This window comes from Triplophysa rosa, linkage group LG25 (assembly GCF_024868665.1).
Source record: "Triplophysa rosa linkage group LG25, Trosa_1v2, whole genome shotgun sequence".
Lineage (NCBI taxonomy): Eukaryota > Metazoa > Chordata > Actinopteri > Cypriniformes > Nemacheilidae > Triplophysa > Triplophysa rosa.
In genome coordinates, this window is record NC_079914.1 from 12208640 (window position 1) to 12231207 (window position 22568).

The 22568-nt window shown below is 38.7% G+C and overlaps 1 protein-coding gene across 3 annotated transcripts in view; it reads left to right on the forward strand.

Annotated features, from left to right (window-relative positions):
• The window catches only part of cntnap5b (contactin associated protein family member 5b), a 49954-nt gene extending 35622 nt beyond the window's left edge, over positions 1-14332 (forward strand). Inside the window, exons 13-24 of one of the 3 annotated variants that reach the window (XM_057325793.1) lie at positions 366-566; positions 2999-3155; positions 3327-3454; positions 4462-4632; positions 5587-5805; positions 5967-6206; positions 7189-7413; positions 9140-9273; positions 9372-9459; positions 9922-10149; positions 10228-10293; positions 10383-14332. In XM_057325793.1, the coding sequence (XP_057181776.1) occupies positions 366-566; positions 2999-3155; positions 3327-3454; positions 4462-4632; positions 5587-5805; positions 5967-6206; positions 7189-7413; positions 9140-9273; positions 9372-9459; positions 9922-10149; positions 10228-10293; positions 10383-10585 (2060 nt within the window). In that variant the 3' untranslated portion in view covers positions 10586-14332. The remainder of the gene's footprint in view (positions 1-365; positions 567-2998; positions 3156-3326; positions 3455-4461; positions 4633-5586; positions 5806-5966; positions 6207-7188; positions 7414-9139; positions 9274-9371; positions 9460-9921; positions 10150-10227; positions 10294-10382) is intronic. The other 2 variants (XM_057325794.1, XM_057325795.1) reach the window with 2 other exon arrangements.
• The last annotated feature ends 8236 nt before the right edge of the window (positions 14333-22568 follow it).

A 22568-nucleotide genomic window follows, 5' to 3' on the forward strand; every position in this document is an offset into this window, starting at 1 on the left:
CGTGGCTTTATTATTCTAAAACTAATTGAAGCCGCGCTCTTTAACGGAAGGTTGGCGCGTGTTATTATCAGGATTACAGCTCACTTCTGTGATTCACTGAAGCGGGGAGGTGCACAGTGGGGTACAGTCCTATTTTGCACTTTCAATTTAGTTCAGGATTGATTTTGGAACCGACAGCACGGATGAAAGATGGATTGGAACTGCATACTTTGCCGAGCCCGGACTAATATTTGATAAAAATAGTATTGTGAATAGGATGGAGGATGCAGCACTTGACGTTTCAAGTGGTAGTTGTTGACACTTGACCTCAGCGCACTGCATGTTCCCAGAATAAATGTATGCGGATGTGTGTTTTTGGTTCGTAGACGATAAGGTTTGGACGGTGGTTAAGCACAACAGCACAGAGATGGTACGGGTTCAAGGGTCGTCCCCCCAGAAGCCTCACGTGATGACGTTTAACTACAGCGCCACCCTGGACCAACTCCGCACGCTCGTGGGCAGGTCTGAACAGTGTCAACAGGAAGTGATGTATCTCTGCAGGAAGTCCCGACTTTTTAACACATGGGGTTGGTATTATCGTAATTATGTAAAATTATAATGTGTGAATCAAAGTTGAATGATATTCCTAACTACTAAAATATAAATTAAAGGGGCAGTTTGTATATTTTACCCTGATTTGCAAAGGTTAGCTTCTAATATTAAATGTATAATCGGTATGATTTTGTCTGTTTGATGCCATTTGACTTTAGTCCATATTAAGACAAATAGGTCAAGTGACCTGCAATTTTACGTTTTAGACAGAGATGGCGATATAGAGGTAAAAATGATGGATTGTAGCTTTAAGCAATGATTTGTATTATATCATAAAATCCATTAATGTTTAATGACTGAATAAAATGTATTAAGATTATTATAAAGCACTGCTTGATAGGTAATCTTCACTCATCAGTGTTCACTATCTGAACAGCCTATCAGCATTCCCTCAGAGCCCTTGCTTTCGATTAAAACGTCTCACCTCATTGGATGGTAAACCCAAAGTGGTCTTTGCTCAAATTTATAATCTGACTTGATAATCCAATTAAAATATTAATTGATTGAAAATGGCAAAGTTTATGAACTAGGCGTTGCTTGAAATTGTTCATCAGTTTGCGCTGGACACTGAGAATTTGCATAATGAGATTTGCGCTTGTGTCCAGATTGAAGCACTTCAGTGGATTTAGAGTAGAAGAACAACAATCGGCCAGAATGTGCGGTAAATGCTAAACATGTGAGACAACCTCTGAGAAAATACACGGTCACGTCCTCCTGCGTTTTATGGTCGGCTAGCGTTAATGGTGACCTATTCAATATGTCAGTATTACCTATTTTTTGTCATCGCAGATATACCTTTATGCAGTAGAATACAAATACAGAATAGTATATTAAAATCTCAGAACTTTATCTACAAGTTATTAAAAAATATTTATGCTGTAACATTAAAAGAACATTTCATCAACATTATGTCATTGACTACGTTTACATGCACCCAATATTTTGGCAATACTGCGATACACTTTACCTCATGTAAATGCAATCATTCGATTTAAATAATGTGGTTAAGCTCAGTAAGCATAATCAAAGTAACGTATGTGATGTACGTCGGTTTTAATTGTAATATGAAGGCATGTAAACACCTTAATCGCATTTATGCTGCTCTGATCAAGATGCGCATGTGCTTCTGTCACGCACCTTAAGAGCAAATTCATGGTAATCATGACAGTCACCGTCAACACAACTTTCACATACCTTCATTCAGAAACAGCATGAACGCGATGAAAGCGTACACACCGTTGCGGAAACAAATTTCCATCAAAATTTCTATTTCCATCAAGGGTCGAACCATCAAGGGTCGAATAACCATAAAACATTTGACGCGAATATATTAAAACGATAGCCAGTAACACACACCTACTGTATCTGAGATCATCGTTTGTGCTGTGTATTATAGCAAATAATCAGACTAATAAAACTTCCATGTAAACGGGAGCAAAGAGGTGTTCTCGTGTCATGTAAACATGTTACTGCGATTAATGGCTGGAATACACTACAAGACTTTTCAAATCTGAACAGATTTTTCAGATCACATACAGTAGATCATACACTTGCAGACTTTTTGAAAGTTTCAGATAGAAACACACTAACTGATCAAATCTGCAGACTGGCACAGACTTTCTGCAACAAATCCAGACTGAAAATCTGAGCAAAATCTGAGCAAAAGTCTTGTAGTGTGTTTTAGCCTTAAGACCTTACTCTGATTATTGGAAATAATCGCATTATTGATGCGCATGTAAACGTAGTCATTGATAAACTAAATGATTCTAAACATGTCGGTATATAAATGTTGTTCATCTTACTGTAAATTGTACATGGTAAGTGGAACAGCGTTAAGAAATAACGTGTTCTTAACGTAATGGCAATGTTAGCAAAACGGTTTTTGAGCATATTCTTGTTAGCTTCAAAAAGCACATATATCCATTAAAGTAATCCAAAGGTCTTTAAATGAAAAATAATTCATATTCGGAGCTTATTTACTTTAGCAAATTTAAATGTAAACAAACAAATCTGAGTGCTAAATTCAAATAGATGACTTCAGATCTCTTGTGATTTGTTGTCTAGTGCATGTTTTGTCACAAAAGATAATTATAGATAAAAATGTAAAGAGAAAAAATACACAAATATTTTTATATAAATGTAAATATACATAGATAGATATAGATAGGTATAGATACAAATATATTTATCATTCATCTATTAAATCATCAGGCAAAACAGTCTTAATCTATAATATTTAGTCATCGTTGGTTATCAGTCAACAATAAACAATAAATTCTATATAAAAATAGTAAGTATTAAATAGTACATTTCGGTGCGTCCCTACGTTTCTTCCTCTATACCTGACTCTGGTGGTAGATGTCATGTTCATCGGCTAAATGAAGAAACATGTTGTTGTTTGCTCCAGATGGAACGCCCTTGTCCTGGTGGCTGGATCGGGCAGGCGAGAGAAGGACGTACTGGGGTGGATTTCTCCCCGGGGTGCAGCAATGCGCCTGCAGTCTGGATGAGAACTGCATCGACATGAACCATTTCTGCAACTGCGACGCTGACCGCAGCTCATGGTAAACACATTCTTACGTCTCATTTACGTCTCACAGGTCATCTGTATCAATTTTACACTTGAAGTTTCTTTCGTTTGTCATCTTGCCAAATGTTTAAGTTATCGATAACTGGCGACAGGGGGCCGTTTGCATAAACCTAATGTAAACGTACTGATGTTTGCTTGTCGACAGGGAGAATGACACTGGAGTTCTGTCTTACAAAGAACACTTACCAGTGAGCGAGATCTTAGTGGGCGACACAAACCGTACGGGGTCGGAAGCGATCTACAGGGTGGGGTCTCTCCACTGCTTCGGCGACAGTACGTAAGGCTTCCAAGAGAAATATTTCACTACGTTACGATTCTTTCAAACGCCTTCATAACAAACAGGATATTCAAAGAAATTTATATTTATATTGACTGTCGAGCTGCCCTTTGTGGTGTATGTTTGTTTACGTGTTCACAACCAAATGATGACTTCACTACTTGATCATTTTTTTGTCTTATATTTTCAAGATTACCTCGGAAAATCTTATTTTGACAAGATAACCTTTATAGGAAGATCACAAGAAAATGAGACTGAGAAATAAAAACAATCCCCGTAACAGTGCAGCAGTCAGAAATTACTTTAAAGGGGTCATATGACATCGCTAAAACGAATATTATCGTGTTTGTTTTAGATATCATGCAATGTGTATACATGGTTTAGGGTTAAAAACGCTGTATTTTCCACATAAAGTGCATGTTTGTGTCTCCTCTTTGCCCCGCCTCTCTGAAACACGCACATTTTTTACAAAGCTCATGGCTCTGAAAAGCGAGGTGTGCTATGATTGGCCAGTTAACCAGTGCGTAGTGATTGGTCGAAAACTGCAAGCGTGTGACGGAAATGTAACACCTCTTACCATATTTGGAACATCAGGTTCCAAAGCAATTATTTGCGTATACATTTGGGCGGTCTTAGTCAAATCATACCACCAACTGACGTGATTTGTGGGGGTGTGGTTACACGAGGCGTTTCAGGCAGGTCTGGGTGAGCATTCGCTTTTAGATAGAATACATCTTTTGTTCCGACACTTTAATTTGAGCAATTTTACGTGTCTCATACATGCATGGGCAACTTATAACACACCACTGAAAAACACCATATGACCCCTTTAAGAATGATTAATCTTTAGTCAGATTCTGAAACTAACTATCTGACGCCTTATGTGAGCAATGATTTTCAATCGCTCTTGCCTAGAGACACGACACTCCTACAACTCGTGATCATTAAATATTGAAATAGAAATAATCCAGTTTAATTTAATCGGAGTCTCCTGTGACCTCAGGGTTCCTGTGGAATTCTGCCTCCTTCTACCAGGAGTCCTCATACCTGCACTTCCCCACACTCCAGGCCGAGCTGAGCGTCGACATCTCGCTCTATTTCAAAACAACGGCCCCTTCAGGTGTCCTTCTGGAGAACCTGGGCGCAAAAGACTTCATCAGACTGGAACTCAGTGGTACGTCCTAACATACCGATCGATAGACCTTCAACGAAAGGCTTTCTTCTGCAGAACACAAAAGAACAACACTGACTTCCATTGTATTGGACACAAAGACATTTCTCAAAATATCTTCTATTGTGTTGCACAGAACAAAGAGTCACACAGGTTTTGAACTACATGAGGGTGAATAAATGATGACAGAGGATTTTTTTATTTTTGAGGGAACTATCCTTTGAATTCATAAACATTAGTAACACGCGTGTGGAAGGCACTCAAATTCAATAGCATGTCATTAGCGTTTGCTCCCAACAGAAAAAATACGCAGCCAATTTCACTCAAAAGAGCGCTTTTACTCAACAGTGCGCTGTGTTGTGTTGCCACTGAAATCGTCGGCTGTGTAATTACTGTACACGGTTCACCGAGGCCGTTCATCTTCATTGCACCGCCTGCCTTTTTTCAATATTTTCCACCAACTACAAGGGCTATTCTTCCAACCAATGTTCCCAGAACACGACACGCGCATACAAAAGAGACGATTACACCGTAAACATGAAAATTGGAAGGGCTTGGCTCACCTTCAGAGGTTGCCTTCAGTCTCCCGGGTTATGTTGGACTTTTATTTATGTTTATTGGCCCTCGTGTTGTTTGAAACCTGTGACTTTTTCTTCTGTGGAACACAAAAGAAGATATTTTGAGAAATGTCTCTGTGGTTTTGTGTTTACACAATGGAAGTCGATGGGGGTCCGTGTTGTTTAGTTACCGACGCTCTTCAAAATCAGGTTTAAATTGACATGAGGATGAGTAAATGATGAAAGAATTGTCATTTTTTCCTCCTTAAACTTCATAACCTGTTGTAGCTGCCTGAAAATATGATATGAAATATAAAACAATAATGAAAGCAGCAATGTCCTGTTGCGTTTCATAATTTGTCACTTTTTTCTCTTTCCTGCCACAATCCGATTCCCGCAGCTCCCTCCGTGGTAACCTTCGCTTTTGACGTCGGGAACGGGCCGGTGGTCTTAACGGTGAAGTCTCACCTGCCGTTGAACGACAAGCAGTGGCATTACGTGCGAGCGGAGAGGAACGTGAAAGAGGCGTCGCTGCAGGTGGACCAGCTGCCCTTGCGCTTCCTGGAGGCTCCTACCGAAGGCCACACCCACCTTCAGCTCAACAGCCAGCTGTTTATTGGTAGGCACTGCCACGAGTGACAGCTCCGTGCCGGCGGGGGGCGGGAGAATAATACCCCTGTACCTTCACACAGATGTTTTTGTATGCAAATCTTTGGAATATTATTTCGGTGTCGTTTGAGATTGTGAAAAGTTTTGGTGTCCTTTTTGGTGTACCCACAGGTGGCACGGCATCTAGACAGAGAGGGTTTCTGGGATGCGTTAGGTCGTTGGACATCAACGGGATGACCCTTGACCTTGAGGAAAAGGCTAAAATGACCCCTGGGGTCAGTTTAGGTTGTCCGGGTCACTGCAGCAGCCAAAACAGCTTGTGTCACAACCGGGGGAAGTGTATCGAAAAGAGCAGCGGTTACGTCTGTGACTGTACGCGTTCGGCCTACGGAGGACCCAACTGCAAGAAAGGTGCGTTATTATACAATTTAATTTCTTCCGTCTCTGTTCAAAACTTGTAATTGACCTTTTCTTCTGAGGAACACGAAAGAAGATATTTTGAGAAATGTCTCAGTGGTTTTGTGTCCATTCAGTGGAAGTCAGTGGGCTCCAATGTTGTTTGCTAACTAACGTTCTTCAAAAGATCTTCTTTTGTGTTCTGCAGAAGAAAGAAAGTCACTATTTACTTGTTTATTTTCGGCTCTTTTAAAAGGTTTCTTCCGTGGCGTATCGTATGGGTTGAGGGACCAGTTTTTCATCAAATGCAGTTTTACCTTCAGTATACTCACGGACGTATCAAAGAGCGTTCCAGCGAGAGGAAGTCTGAGAGCTCAGCAACCTTGATTTCTGAAGACAGCGGCGTGCTTACATTCGCACCTGATCAAAGCCGAGCAGGATAAAACATGAGATATCAAGTGCAATTCTGCCATTCCTGTCTCTCTCGCTCTCTTCGTACGCTGGCGCGTCCGTGACCGCAAGCCGCCGTTGTTCGGGTGAATTTTCCTCAAAGGGCTGCAACCTGACCAATCCCAGCGGGCCGTCCCTGCCCATCACGCTCAATGCTAAACCCTTCCTCCGTCAATACTTCCTTTATCACATTTGATCCTCAGATATGCCAGACAGCAGCCCATTCAACGCTCGCTGAATGAACGTGTGTACTTGGCATCTCTTTCTCTTTATTGGACTCCAGAGAGATGGTGTTTCTGTTCAGATAATATTATGAGTAAATGAATACCGAGTGATGCCTAGGGGTCAGTTGAAGTCCAGGCATAATTTCGCATTCATTTAAAGTTAAATCTTTCATTTCCTCGCTTTTTGGACTCCGGCCATTTAGCGTCCTTGCCGTTCGACAGGCTATTAACATGCAAATGAGGAAAGAGAACGCGGCCAATCGCCTACTCAGATCTGCCCGCCGGCGCCAACGTTCACCTGCTTTTGTTTTTCTACCTTCCAGAAGTTTCCGTGTCCTTCGAAAGCGGCTCGTCGGTGACCTACACCTTCCAGGAGCCGTTTTCCGTGACGCGCAACCACAGTCGCCAGTCTTCCGCCATCTACGCTCAGAGCAGCAACTCACGAGAGAGCGTGGCCTTCAGTTTCCTCACCACTCAGACGCCCGCCATGCTACTGACCGTCAACACATACCATCAGCAGTACATGGCTGTTATTCTCGCTCACAACGGTACGTGCATAAACTTTGCGTTTACTGTATGTGTCACAAAGCAAATGTATATGTATATTGTACAAACAAAAGAAAAATAGATTTTTTATGGGATGTAGGGACAGGAATTAGTTTAAGACAAGCCTTGGTTAAATTAGGATATTTAAGTCGTTTTTAAAAACATTACTGGTGAGCATCTTGAGACAAAACAATCGCACTGACATATTAAGACACCTCATTTATGTTAGTCTGGGACTAGGTTTAAGACCCGTCCGGGAAACCAGTTTTAGTACCATTAAGATTTATTTCAATGGGAATACTCAGACATCACATTAAGGAATTTGGGAGTATTTTGGGGGGAGGGTTTGGTGGGGTGGCACTGAAATGACATGAATGTATATATATATATATTATTTATGAATAATATTTACATTTACATTTAGTCATTTAGCAGACGCTTTTATCCAAAGCGACTTACAAATGAGGTAAACAATAGAAGCAATAGAATATAGGATTAGAATATATAATTTATTGTATATTAATCTAACATTTAACATTTTAAATATTTGCACATTTATCAAAACTATGGAGTAACAAAAAATAAATAAAAACGAAAACGTCAAAATATTTTAGCACCTTTGCCTAGAAATGGTATAAATGTTCACCTAATATTTTATGACCATTTTTTGTGCCTCATCTATCCTGGGCTCTTTTCGACAGTTTTTTGTTTATTGTTTATTCCAAGTCATCCATTTCAAAGCATTTCCATTTGTTTCTTTGTACTTTTATAATGAAATAAACTAAAATGTTTGTACAGCCATATTTTTGTCTACAAAAGTAATTTCAGACACTTTACTTACTTGTTTGACCCTAAACTAAACTTTTTAAGCAGAGGTATATATACCCAATATTCATAAAAATGTTTAATTTGACTAATTTGTTTAAACTTAAAATTTTAAAAATGTTTTATCTAAAGGCATACAAATATGAACAAAAATATAAACTTTTTTTAAATACACAATAAAACATTTCGTTATATATATATATATATATATATATATTTTATATGTTGATTTTATTTAACTAAAGAGCCCAGAATAGATGTTAACTCCTTTAATACTGTTTGAAAATCATCTCGGGTAAAAACCTCAAGACGCTGCCAAGAACTTATTTACATTGAGATGTTTCTTTCTTTATAATGTGTACATTTGGGACTTTTTTAAAACAAAAAGTATTCATCTACAAAGTCAAATGGGATGCAAAAACATTGAAGCTTGTTATCTCAAAACTGCTCAGAATTCAGATAGAAAATTATAATTCCGAGGCGGTGATTTGTGTTTTTTTTTTAGTTTTGGTGAAATTACTTGCATTTAAAAATGTGGAAGAAAGTTAAATAGAAAACCTAAACCTTTTAACACATACAGTACGCACATTTTCATTTATGTGTTTGTCCTGTAATGACACGTGCGGGAGAATCACAGGCCGGTAGCAGCCAATCAGGGCTGTCCTTTGATTACAGTAAAGCTGTGGGTGATTACCGTGGCGATGATGATGATGATAATGGTGTTGTTGATGATTGGAGAGGAGCATCTTTTCCTGCGACTGACATATTTCACAACAACGGTCAAGAACGCAATTACCCTCATCAGTGAGGAGCGTAATGAGGCATCCGAAAGAGCTTCCTATTTGATTCTGTCACTCATGTCGCACATTTCCTGTCCGTCTCGTGTCTCGTTGGGTCCCGCAGGGAGTCTGCAGATCTGGTATCGCCTGAACAGAGAGAAAGAGCCGGACGTCTTCACATCGGCGTCTGCAAACCTGGCCGACGGACTTCTTCATCGAGTGCAGATCCACAGGGAGGGAAGAGACATGTATGTTCAGGTGAGTTGCCATTTGGTTTGTTGGAGTTGGCGAGACATTTATATTTACTACATATACTACAGCAGTCTCTTTTTCTTTCTCATTCGCTCTCTTTCTAGATTGATAGAGATACCAGTCTGAAATACGTCCTGTCTACGGACAAGGAGTTGATCACGATAAGGTCTTTGACATTGGGGAAAGTCACAGGTAGGCCGTTTAATTAAACTCCAAGATTCTTAACTGATTAATTCGCAATTGCAGACCACCTTGAGATAGTCTGATAGGCAAAAATCCTTCGTTTGGACATGTTAGCAGCACAGACTTACAATGTACAAGTATGTACAAAACAACATTTCAAAGTCTATTTTGTATAATTATACAAGACTTATAATTTCCAAATGCCCAGAAATGTTGTTACGCATGCACTCTATAAACAACAAAATCTGTGTTATTTCCGGGACAACAAAATGTTAACACATACAACTTTATTGTTACTCAGTAAGTGTTACTCAATAATTCTTAGACTCCATTGTATTATATTAAAATAATTATTTAATTAATATAACTTGACTAGTCGACCTTACTTAGTATCATAGGACAAATGTTAATGAGTCGTTTTAGTCATTTGTGAACAGAAGAATTGTGAACTTTCTGTCAATCACATTTAAGACTCCGCCTCCTTGCCGCTCATAGGCAGAGCTGGCGTCGACGAGGAGGTGCTTCAGGCCGGGTCGAAAGGTTTCGTTGGCTGTCTTTCATCAGTTCAGTTCAACCATTTGGCTCCTCTCAAGGCAGCCATTCTGAATCGAGGAAGCTCATTGGTCAGCATCCTCGGTAACCTTGTCGAGTCGAACTGTGGCGAGCTGGCGGATAAATCCTCATCCAGATCGTTATCAGGTTGGTCTACAGTTAAAGATTGAATTCAAGGTACATTTTTAATATCACTTCCAAATCTCTTTTTCATTTTATTCTCAGATCACGCAGACACAGGCAAAAAACTTCATCCTAACGCTGGCCAAAACGACTCGGCTGTTATCGGAGGTACGTGCTGTGCAATATCTGTAAATACATCTGTGTATACATACTGTATATGTCTTTCAAACTATCCGCTTATTTATTGTGTCTTTTAGGTTTGATAGCAGCGGTAGTTCTTATCGTCCTCTGCGCCGTGGCCGTGATGACCCGCTTCCTGTATCGTCATCGACACGATCGCACCCGGCAGATGGCCCCGGTCAAGGAGAAAGATCACCAGCCCAGGCCAGAACACAGGTATCGAGCCGAGCTGGACCTACACAGCGCCATGAGAGACAGCAGGAAAGAGTACTTCATCTGACCTGTGACGTCCAACCTCATGACCCCCGCCGAGTCGTTCTGACCCTGCCTGCAACGCCAACCCGGCGGACAGGAAGTGGGAAGACGGCTGAGCCGTGTGGACACAGCCAGTACCCTTCACCTTCCCAACCACTCTCTTAGCATACAGGATTCAGGGAATAGATATTACCGTTGCAGATATTAGTGCCCTTAATAGGCTCCCAGGCAGGGCGGGTGGCCGGAACGGGTCAGAAATGAGGCACAGGATTTTCGGTGCCTACTGAAAACTAATATGACAGGCCCAAGGCAGACGGCACAGCCAGATTACATTTCTACGGTGAAGATATTGGATATCTACGACTGCGAAAAAACGATGGTGGAATTATGACTCGCTTTGTCTTGACAACACTGGTTCTTTGCTGCAGTCAACACCTTTCCCAGAGTTAAAAGATCAGGTGGCTTCAAAGCTCTGGAGCTTTACACAAACATGGCCTTCAGCCCTCGGCACACGACGGAGAATCAAACATTTGGAGCGACTCCCTTGTGCTTCTAGGGCTAATTATTTAACCACACAACAAAGAGATTACGGAAGCGCTTGCGCGCACACGTGAGTCACCCTGGCAGACAAACAAACGCTCGGCGGTCTTCGGTGCGCCGGCCGTGACAAATCCGACGGCTCTGGTGTTTTACTGATCCTACGCAATGTGTTGTTCAGCCACGGGCCAGCTCGATGTATTGATGCAAATAAAAGAGGGTGATGTTACCAGCGGGTCTCCTTCACTTCCTCTGGTTCTTTGTGGCGCATTCACTTCCTGTTTTTCTTTTTAAAGACAACATGAAATGGCATTCGTAGCTTATTTTGTTTTTGTAACAGAGATGTTTTGAATAAAGGGATATTTATTATATAGATGATTATTATATAGATTATTAAAGTGGAAAATCATGTATGTAGAGCGGGCCTTTATTTAATCTTTTGGGGATGGAAAACAAAAGTCTCGTGTTACTTTTTGCCACCACCTTTACGGTCTTTGTCACATCAGCAGAGTATAAAAGTTGTTCAAAGTTTTAACATTTTGTCAAAAGAGATTTTTTTGGAATAACATGCAGTGATGAATCATGCACAGTAACATTTATTAAAAAGTAAAAAGCATCTCCTTTGATTTTATGTTGTCTTTAAACTCTTTCATTCGCTTATCCAATTGCATCTCTTTTTTGCAAACTCTAAATCAATATCAGCATCTAGGCCTATATGCAGTTTCATTTACAACACATGGATCAACATTCTTGATTGGTGCAGATGCAACATTCCTGTCAACCAAACATAATCTTAAAAAAAATAGATTGGTTGATATGAATGTTGTCTCAGAAACAAACAGGATGCGGAACAAAATATTCCACATGCAGGACAGCTGTTAAATAAGTTCCCTATGTGCACAGAAATTAATACAATAAATTGCACGCGTCACGTTTTACAAGTGTAAAATTTGACAGGCTGAGCAGGTGGAAATGTAATTCTGTTTAATCACAAATGAAGAGCGGGTTGCACGTTGAAGATGTCCGACCATCCCGCGATAAACTCAGACCGTGAAAACTACAATTTATTCTACACTGGTGGCTCTGGATTCTCTTTCCAGCAAGAGTAATGGAGTCAAAATACCATTCACACCCTGTTAAAGGTTGGCAGGCCATTCCTGCGTGAGCCTAAAATATGCCTTCGATCATATTATGATTTCTTCTTTGCCAACATACCGACATGAGATCTAATCCAAATATAATTTTTTCCCGGACCGAATGCGATAAAAAAAACCACTCTTAACCGCATAGCGTACGAGAGGGTCAAGATGTGCAGATTCCTCTGATGATACCCACAGCGCATAAGAGCGAAGCTTCAAGGCGTTATCTAATCATCGCCCCACCCAACCCCCTCATTTGTCATTTTCAGCAGAGACGGGACAAAGAATCAGTAATGTTGGATATTTATCTAGCTGTGATCTATGTAAATGTCACTCCCGCAATGGCATGGAGATGATGGATCCTCTTTCAAACAGCCCTGGGCTCAGAACCGAGTCTGGTGTACGGCTAAATCCATCTCGCCGTAGATAAACACCAGCAGGAATGGACCGTTTCTTTCATTCGATTACGGAGGATCTCTCGGAGGTAGTGAATATGAGAGCTCGGATATTAATACTTCTGAAAATGATGCACAGCCGAGGCAAATTCAGCAGCTCTGAAGAGTTTGAGATGTGATGTCTCTCAAAAAAACAGATGTACAAACTGAACATTCTGTGAAAAATCACTTTCTTGTTGAAACCGGAAATTTGTGTTGGACATTAGAGGTGTCATACTATAGCGATATTGACAGTAATCGTAATATTAATAACCGTGATTAATAATTTTGTGTAAATATTACACATGATAATATCGTCAATAGTTCAGCGCTAGGATCTGGTTGATACTTAAACATAATAGTTGGCGGGTTTACACCTGTTTAACATTTTGCCTTAAATGCCACAATGGTTACAAACTTATTCTCCATAAACTCGTATTTAGAATGTGATTCATCGGCAAAATACACAAAACACAAAACTTAAAGATTAATGTAACTGATAGCATAATTTATTTATTTTTTAATAGACACTGCGATTACATTGACGCTGTGTGGTTTTTTTGACCACCAGTTTTCTATACTGAAAATCTGATGTTGTGACAACCCTGTCGGGTTATACAACCTGATCTCACGGGAATTTGTAAATATTTTACGAGGCGGCTAATTCTTATAAATTTGAACGATGTGAATTGTACGAAAACGTATGATTATTAGAAAAAAGCAATATGAAGACCCTCCCCCAAACCTAAGCATCACTGGCGAGAACGCAAATCGTACTAAGATAAACGTATAAGATCCTACGAAATCATACAAATGAGCCACCTCAAAAATTAGTTATGAATCGCCGTGAGATTGTGAGTTAGGACATCCCATATTGAGTTATGATTAAACTGCATCATAGCCATGAAGTATTATTTGCTACTTGCTAGTTGTTTACAGGTGGTTTTAATGCTAATTCACTCTGATCCGACAATTTTGGTGTTTTTCGTGTTTGTTTGTGTTCGCAAATTAGCCTTTAAGGGTTCTGTCTAGAGAGCATTTGATTGGACAAAATTCAGTTTAGTGCAAGATGAGTCATCAATAGTTTTTGTTCGCCTTCCCGAAAACGACTGTAAATTCTAAATGTGTATAACTGCTAAATGCCCACATATGGATTAAAATTCGATTTCATAGGGCATTCAAGGACATAGTGTTACAATTATGATAGATCAGATGTAAACACTTAAAGCAGGAATATTCAGTAGTCGTTGTTCTTTTTAAGGATCATATTGTCGCGTTCGAAGCCGTGGTAGTTGTCATGCTCTTTTTGTAGATGTCCGATTTTAGCTGAAACTCGCAGAATGCGCACACCTCCATTTTTTGATAACAGAGATACCATGAACATCCAACGTGCCAGAAAGCCTTTCCCACAGCGAATCTGTACCGCTGTTATCTCAACAGTTGCATTGCCTCGGTAGCATGAACGTGGACGAAATCAAAACAAAAACCAGACGAAGTTCAGTTGCCTTTAAATTGCATTATCTTTTAGTAAACATGATTCAAAACTCAGACTATCTAATGGAAATAATTTACAGTTTTCTAATGATTTATTAGAAGCTTGTTTTTTATTGTTAAGTCTAGATGTATTGTACATAAATGTATATTTATTATTAATAATAATAAACAGAGACATTTTTATAGTTGTATGTGCTATATTTTTGTGTCTATTGTCTGTCACCTGAATATGAGTGTATTAGGAATATATATGTTAAAATAGATCTCGACATGTGTTGCGAATCTGTTCTGCTTTTGACAGGAACCAACAATGATTTTTGTTCTCATGGGCTTACATTCATTAAGCAAGTGTCAAGTGTCGAATGGCTGGTAAATTGTTTTCGACGCGACAGAAATGCCGGAGTTACGTTACTTGGGGTGAGTTAAGGTTAGTAACTGGGCACACTGCTTCACGTTTTGAGGTTTTCTGTCCTAACTAAAATAAAAAAGGTACTTTTTTTTTGCTTTGGACCGATAATGGCTATACAGTTGTGTTGACTGTCACAATTTGTTAAAGCAATAGGTTTGATTTATATAAGATGTTGATTCTCCATAAAAAACGGTTCAACTTTTACTTACAGTATTGGTTATCTCCAAATGAAAGCCAGCTTTATTGCAAGAGTGTGAGTCAAGTGTCTTCATACAAATGCAACTCAAGCTTCATTGTAATTCATTTTGCGTTCAAACACTGAATACGAGAGAAACAGGAAATAATTCAAGGTCTGTTAAAAGCTTTTGGAGGAGAATGGGACATTCATCCATAATGCTCCGTTTGCAGACAGCACTTCGGAGACCGTATCAGTTATCCGAGTGTCAGGGAAAATAAAGCCCAGGTAAATGTAGAGAGGTAATTCTGAGTCCCTAATGCAGAAAGACAGACGGAAAGATATACGGTGTCAACAGCGACCATTTAACAAGTTGTAGGACAAAAGGTTGAGTGTATCAGCTAACAGACAGAAAACGCCAGGCCTTTATATTTTCACTTTTCGATCTGTTTTGGGGGAAGATGAGGCGAGAGTCATGTTGACATTTTCGTTTCATCATTTTAACTTGTATGATTTCTATGTAAAACTAATATTTTCTCCAACTCATGGGCAGATAATTGTGTGCTTTTTCTATCCATCTAGATGGTTTTTTCGTGGGTGTACAACTCTTGAGAAACTTTGATAATTCATGTCTGTAATGATCGGAGTGGTTGGGAATATGCAGTATCCACAGATCACTGTTTTATTTTACAGAATTTTCATGTATTTTTGTAATATGGTAAAAAAAATAGCTAAAAATAAACTTAGAATTTGGGTGTCGTGTGTAAATTAAAATAAAACTTAACATAAAAACATGTTATTACAAATTTTACTGTATTTTTCTGCCACCCCAGCTGCCAGAATTTTACCGTTTTTTAGTGTTCTTCACAATTACTTTTTGCCAATTTTAGACTGTTAAGTTTATCTTTTATCTTATCTTATTGTTTGAACATGTTTTATGCATTCTGCATTTGCAGTACATCTTAAGTTATGTATTTATTTATTTAAGTCATTTTGTTTTTTAGTCTGTCAAACTAAATGTTTTGTTTACTGAAGCAAGAATGGTCCATTATAGTCTTGTTTGATTTGCGGTCTCATTTAACCAAAATAAATGATTGATTACTCAACAGTGCAAAATTACATTGATTCAAATTTTTATAGTCTATTGATTTCTCATATCAGAGATCATTTTTAGGGCCTGTTCCAGGAAACGCAATAAGTCACTTGCATGAAATCTGATTAAAATAGATTTTTCTTCCAGTTGAAGACCTGACTGAGCTCTTAATAATCTCTTCCACTCCTGAAACATGCAAACGATTTACATTCATTTACGCAGATCTACATGAGAACAACACATTTGCCTAGAGCTGTTTATTTCGCAAGGTTCATTATCTGTTTTGGAGTCTCTCTAGTGCTTTACTGCTTCTTCCAAAAGGCGAAAGGTGTTCATTATACGTATAAAAATGACACCGGGGTCATCTTAGTTATCATAATGTTACTAAAATGAGTGAAAAGCTATCCTCTTTACAGCGAGGGACTGTTGGGTAATAGTTTGGCGCCCATGCATACGCTAATGTGCTTTCAGCGTTTTGAATGCCTTAATTTAAGGCAATTTGACAAAAGATATGCAAGTTGACATTTGGTTGTTTTTAGGCTTCATAATGTATAACAGAGTGTAATAATCAGGCACGACATTCAGCAAATAAGCAAGCTGTATTTTTTTGTCCTGACTAGCAAGTATAACAAGCCAGCAAGCATTTCATCGGTCTCGTGGTTTCTATTTTGTTTGTCCAAAATTCAGGTTCATTTTGCTGCATTCATCTCCCAAGAATTACTGTTATTGTGAGAATAATGTTAAAATGTTAACATGAGTTGATGAATGTGTTAAAACTGACATTTGGAAAATGATTTTTAAAACTCAGAAAACAAAGTTAAGACAAACGCAGCTTTGCATATCAAGTACTGTAATCGTGTCACATTGTGCAGTACATGTAAACTGCATGGGGACAGATAAATTACTTGTGTCGTTAGCAAGTTAGCTAAGCCAATGCTAGCATAGGTTAGCAGGACCACTTCGGAAGATGTAAACAGTAGTCCAGAAGCACTTCATGTTTTATGTTATTTACATTTTTTACACCTTACACACATAATTAAATCTTAATGATATTCGTTCAACATTTTAATTGGGTTATAAATGTTATGTAGGTTATATTTCGTTCAAACGTTCGTGTAGTGTTTAGAAACAGAAGCGTTTTTTCTGGACCAGCGTTATTTACGTTTTCTGAAGTGGTCTATAAACCAGTTGCAAGTAGCTGGATTGTCAAGATTGTCGCCGCCATCTTATAAATCGCATTCAACTTTCACGTGAATTGAAACAGTAGTGACTCCCGCAGTGCAGTATACACTGTAGCTTGAAAAATGTATTCGGATGAAAAATAACCAGCTGAACCACTAAGCTTCTTTCGAAGACAGCGGATGTAAAGCGTTTTGAAGCACTCTATACAGATGGGATTTAACCGGAGCAGAAATGATGGTGGGCGTTGTGACCACATAAGCTTTTAATTTAAGGCTGGGCCTTCAACCAGTAATTTCATTAAAATGAATCCAGAAGCCGAGTTGAATTCAGCCGTAACTATCTCGCACCATCACTCAAACCTGCGGAAGCACTCTGCCTCTCTCTCTCTCTCTTTCTTCCGTGATGTACGACCCTCTCTCGTCGAATCGATCATCTCTTTACTTTTTTTCCTACTGCCTAAAACCTCTGCCTCTCAGCTCAGATCAAACGCAAGTAATGATCTCGCGACGCCATCATTTATAAATGCACACCTCTGGCATTATTTCTTTACTGTTTTTTTTCTGCTTTAACCCTCCGAAAGGTGAAGGCCGGTTTGTTCATGAATCAAAAAGTGTCAGCCTTCGGTGATGGACGTGCATCAGGAGAGCTTGATTTAGCGCTAAATGGCACAGATTGGTCGGGATCAGCTGAGTAAATGTGGCTCTGCGTGACGATGCCTATGACGCCAGAATGTTTAAGGAAGGTGGGGGGTGATGGGTAAATTTATAGCGGCTGGATGTAATTCATTTCTTAAAGGAACAGTTCGCTCAGAATTGAAAATTCTCATTAAGGAGTAATTTTGAAGCACAAAGTTTTTAATTATCTCTTACAGACCATTTCACAAGATGCAAACAATGCTGGTACGGAAGAACTTCCGGTTTCTGTTTGTTTTTATTTCACATATATTTAGTATTAAAGATGGTTGTTTGACATTTTGATTTAGTTCTAATTGTGTTGGTTGTATTCTATTGTTACGTTTAATGTTAAAAGAAGGAAAATAGGAAGTGCTTCAGCGCCAGCTTTGTTTACATCTTGCAAAATGTTTAGCATCAAAAATCTTATTTAAACCCCTAAAAATGCAGATCTTGTTGAAAATAATATTGCAAAATCACTTTAAAACTGTTGTTCCATTATTACCCCTTTTCGACTGATTTAAATTTACATTTCGGCATTTAGCAGATGCTTTTACCCAAAGTGACTCATTATATTCAGAAGAGAACGACTGAAATTCACTATTCACTCTTTTTCCTTGTGAACCTTTTAAGTAAATGTGCCATGACACACAATGTTATTTGGTTATTTTGAATTAATTCCCAACATTCAAGGAAAGAAAAAAGACTACAGGTTATCATCTTCCAATATTGAAGGCAATCCTTTTGGCAGGTTTTCTGAGGCAATCATAACTTTAGCAAAACTTGCATGTCAAAACTAACTTTTATCACATCGGTTTATCAGCGCTGTCGTTCTTATAACCAAAGCTGTTTTGATGGTCTTTTCCCCTTTAAAACGTATTCCGTAAGCTCCGTGCCCCAACATATGCTGACGCTCTCAGACAGAGAGATGTTTCAGCAAAGCAGGTGGAGGAGAGGTAGAACACAACCCATGTGTCATTGAAAAAAGAGACAAACATCTGTCACAGTGCTATCTCAGCTCAAAAACGACTTTGTGTCTCTTTCTAGCACACACGGAAGGCGGAGCGGTGATGGTTCACGCTAAACTTCATAAACAGACGAAAACAAGTCTGTCAGGATGCTCCCATGCCTTTAAAAATATACGGTAAAAGCAGAAACGGGTGAATCTTTCAAATACCGTAAAAACAAACAATGTGGGCGTGATGTCTCGTTACTTCTGAAAGTCATTCCGCTGTTGATTTATGCATTGCAAACCCACCAACAAGAATACGTTCTGAGAACGTTTTGCTAACATTCCTGTTATTGTGTTATTCTGTTATAATGTTATTTCTGAATGCATAAAATATTTAGATACTAACAGTTTAGAACGTTTAGAGATTCCCTGTTAGGTGGAAATCATTTGATTCTTTGAAAAACAATGAGTTAAAAATGCAGCCATCGGCAACTATAATAAGAAATCAAAAAAGTTTACAATGGGCAACATATACTATGGCACTTTAATGATGTGATTTAATGTAGAGGAGTTACGGAAATCAGGGGATTTTCTGGAAAACGAGTCGGTCTTGTTATAAAATCGCAACACCCTCCATCGAAGGTGTTAAACGAGTGGCGAACAGAACGTGAAAATGGTTTCCTAACAATACAGGCCTCGGATTGGGATTTGCTTTGGTATTCCCACTTTCCGACATGAATAAATTAGCTCATAACAGAGGTGCGAAAAAGACCAGCTGCTGGTTCTGATCCGCCCTATGCCATTTTCTTCATCACCTTACGAAACTGTGTTCGTCTGATGTGAAAGTGTTGTTTGGTAAAGAGTTTGTGGACAAGTCAAACTTTTGAAGAGTATGTGCATGTGTCAATGTCACACAGAAGTTCTTTTTAATCGATAATTTAATGTATAATTTTGATTTATAAAATTGTAAAAATATTTTAAAATAAGATAACATTTGTGACAAGCAGAGCGGGACGAGAGCCGTGAGGGAACGGCGCGAGGCCGGTGACGCGAGTGATAATGAGCGTCGGCTGCGCGTTGCACGGTCTCGCATCTCTCACGGCCCTCGTCCCGCTCTGCTTGTCACAACATTGTCATCATTATACTGTTTAATTAAACAATTAAATTAATAAACTTAAAATTTTTTAACAGATATATTGTCCGGCTACCTAACTCTCATTTAAAAAACAAAAGCTAAAATAGCCATCATTGTTATTATAAAACTGTTAACTTCACCAACTTGAATAAAAAAGCTATTTTTTTATTTTGTGTTCGTGTTATTCTGCGTTAACATCACTTGTTTTACTTTTTGTATTTCTATGTAGGCCTATGTTCCAGTTCTGGTTTGTAACCTCTGTTGCCGCCCTGGGAATCGAACCCATAACCTTGTCATCGCTTGTGTCGTGCTCTGGCAGGTCAGCTACAGGCTAATGAAAACATTGAAGTCCACCAGTGCTCCTCAAAGGCCTTTTGCATCAGCGGCGAGTGTTAGATATGCGACTGAAAGTGTTTTCGAAGTCTGGCCAATCCTGCTCCACTGGTTGCCCGGCAACCCCACGAGAGTTCTGCATTCAGCTCTTTAAAAGCACCTGAGAGCAGAAATCAACAGCCTTCAGGGCTGGTTGCCTCTTTTCCAGCTTTACTCTGACTCATTATCTCTCTCTCTCTCTCTCTAACCTATTATTCACAGTTATTTCCATGTGAAATATTATGTGGGCCCTAAAGGAGGTTTTCAGGTAAATTTTCCTCTTGTAGGGCTTGTTGTGTTAACGCCTGGATTACAAACACCCTTTTCAGAGCTGTTGCTTTCGTAACATAACACATCAAAAAAAAAAATTCCTTGCATTATTTTGGTTATTTGGTTAATAATAATTTTGCACATCAGGTGTGATTTTAAAAAACTGACATTAATACTCAATTTTTTATCTATATAACGTCACATTTATATGAATAGTTAATGTTAAAACAAAGTACGCTATTTTAAATGTATAGTTGTAAACAGTGTGTCAGCTTGATAAACTAGGGCTCCCCCCCTCCCCATGAATGGTACTAGTACTGTAACTCCAGGGCAATAACTAATATAGAAAACAATATATCTCATGTCTCTTCGTGGCTATTTATTTATTTAAAGATTATCTTTATATGAAACGTAAAGCCTTTTTTATGAATGACTTCAGAAGACGATTTGTCACCAAAAGCCTGAGGATAAGGCAGATGACGACTGCCAGAGCCTCCTGTTGTTTTGCATTGTAACACCATTTCCTGCTGAAAAGTGCTCGATCGCACTAATTTCAGCCCTTGGGAATTGTTTTACATGTGTGTGTGTGATTGAGTTTGATGGTTATGTGAGGGGATGAGAGATTCTTAAAGGACAGATCTGTATCGATCTCGTAGTGTACAGTTCATCGGCTGGAGAGGCGTCTGTGATTGAGGCCTCTTGAGAGAACATTTGCACTGTATTGCGTTCGATCTCATCCGGAGCGCGAGCTTGGTTTTTTGCTCTCTTTTTAATGGTAGTAAAATCAATTAAAAGCGTCAGTGAAGGCAACTTCCTGGATTAATTTACTTGAAAGAGAAAGGAATATAAACAGGATTGATTAAAAATACTCCACAAGATGATAACTTTAAGTTGTTCACAAAGATTCACTAGATGAATCACTGAAATATACAGTATATGGTACGAACATTTCACGTTGTTTCGCTATATTTTTGTGTTGAAAGTAATTATTTTACTTTATTTATTAATAAATAAATTAGCGCTGTCATAGTGATTAATCGCGATTAATCGATTCCAAAATAAATATTTGTCTATATATATAGTGTGTGTGGCATGTCTATATAATAAATATCATGTATGGCATGTATATATAAATGCACGCACATACATGTGTGTATATATAACAAATATTAACATAAATGTACAGTATATAAATGCATATTTAAATATAATTTACATTATGTATAATGTATAAAATATATAAATATTACTCATATTTCTTAAATATAAACACGTATGTTTGTGTATACATATTCATATACACACCACACACATATACAGTATATAAACGCAAACAGTTATTTGGAATCGATTAATCACAATTGAAAATCGATTTGACAGCACTTAAATAAATAAATGAGCAGAATTATTTTCTTTATTGTTCGTAAAACAAATCCGTAAATGTTTGCAATGCATTGATGTCAAGACGTTGCGATGATTACTCTCAATATTATTTGTGTTATTAATAATGTAAATTTTAGGGGTGTCAAGCGATTAATCGGATCCAGAATAAATAATGCATGTATTTGTATGTTTTTATGACTACAAAATTAACATGCACAGTACACAGACATACAGTATGGCATTTGACAACCTTATTCCCTATAACCTTAATTTCCGTACATTACATTACATCAATATCATACATGTATGTTTCAGGCCTGTGTTTGAAGCCATGCGATGTTCACCGCACAACCAGAGTAACCCAGACCGCTTATCGAATTAATGTTTGCACGAGCCATTCCTTAAAATGTAAGCACTAGCGCAATGATCTTCTCAAAATAAATAACACCTGACAGAGTAATTATTTAGCTGTCACATCTTTTCAAACGCCTCTCAAAAGAAGCTTTCGCTCGGCAATCTGTCTATTAAAAAGAGCGACAAAAGAAGAGCGCTGAGGCTGAATGCTAGTCGGCTAATGTCACCAGAGAGCGAGCTAAAGTCGAAGCATGCGCCCGTTAACAATGCTAACGTCAATTACTCAAAGGCACGAGATGAAAAGGAGAAGGGTACGGCTTAAATTCCTGATTGACTGCAGGAGGGACCAGACGCTAATGAAACGATCTTTCTTTCGCTAGCTCGCGCTGACAGGCGGAGAGACAGAAG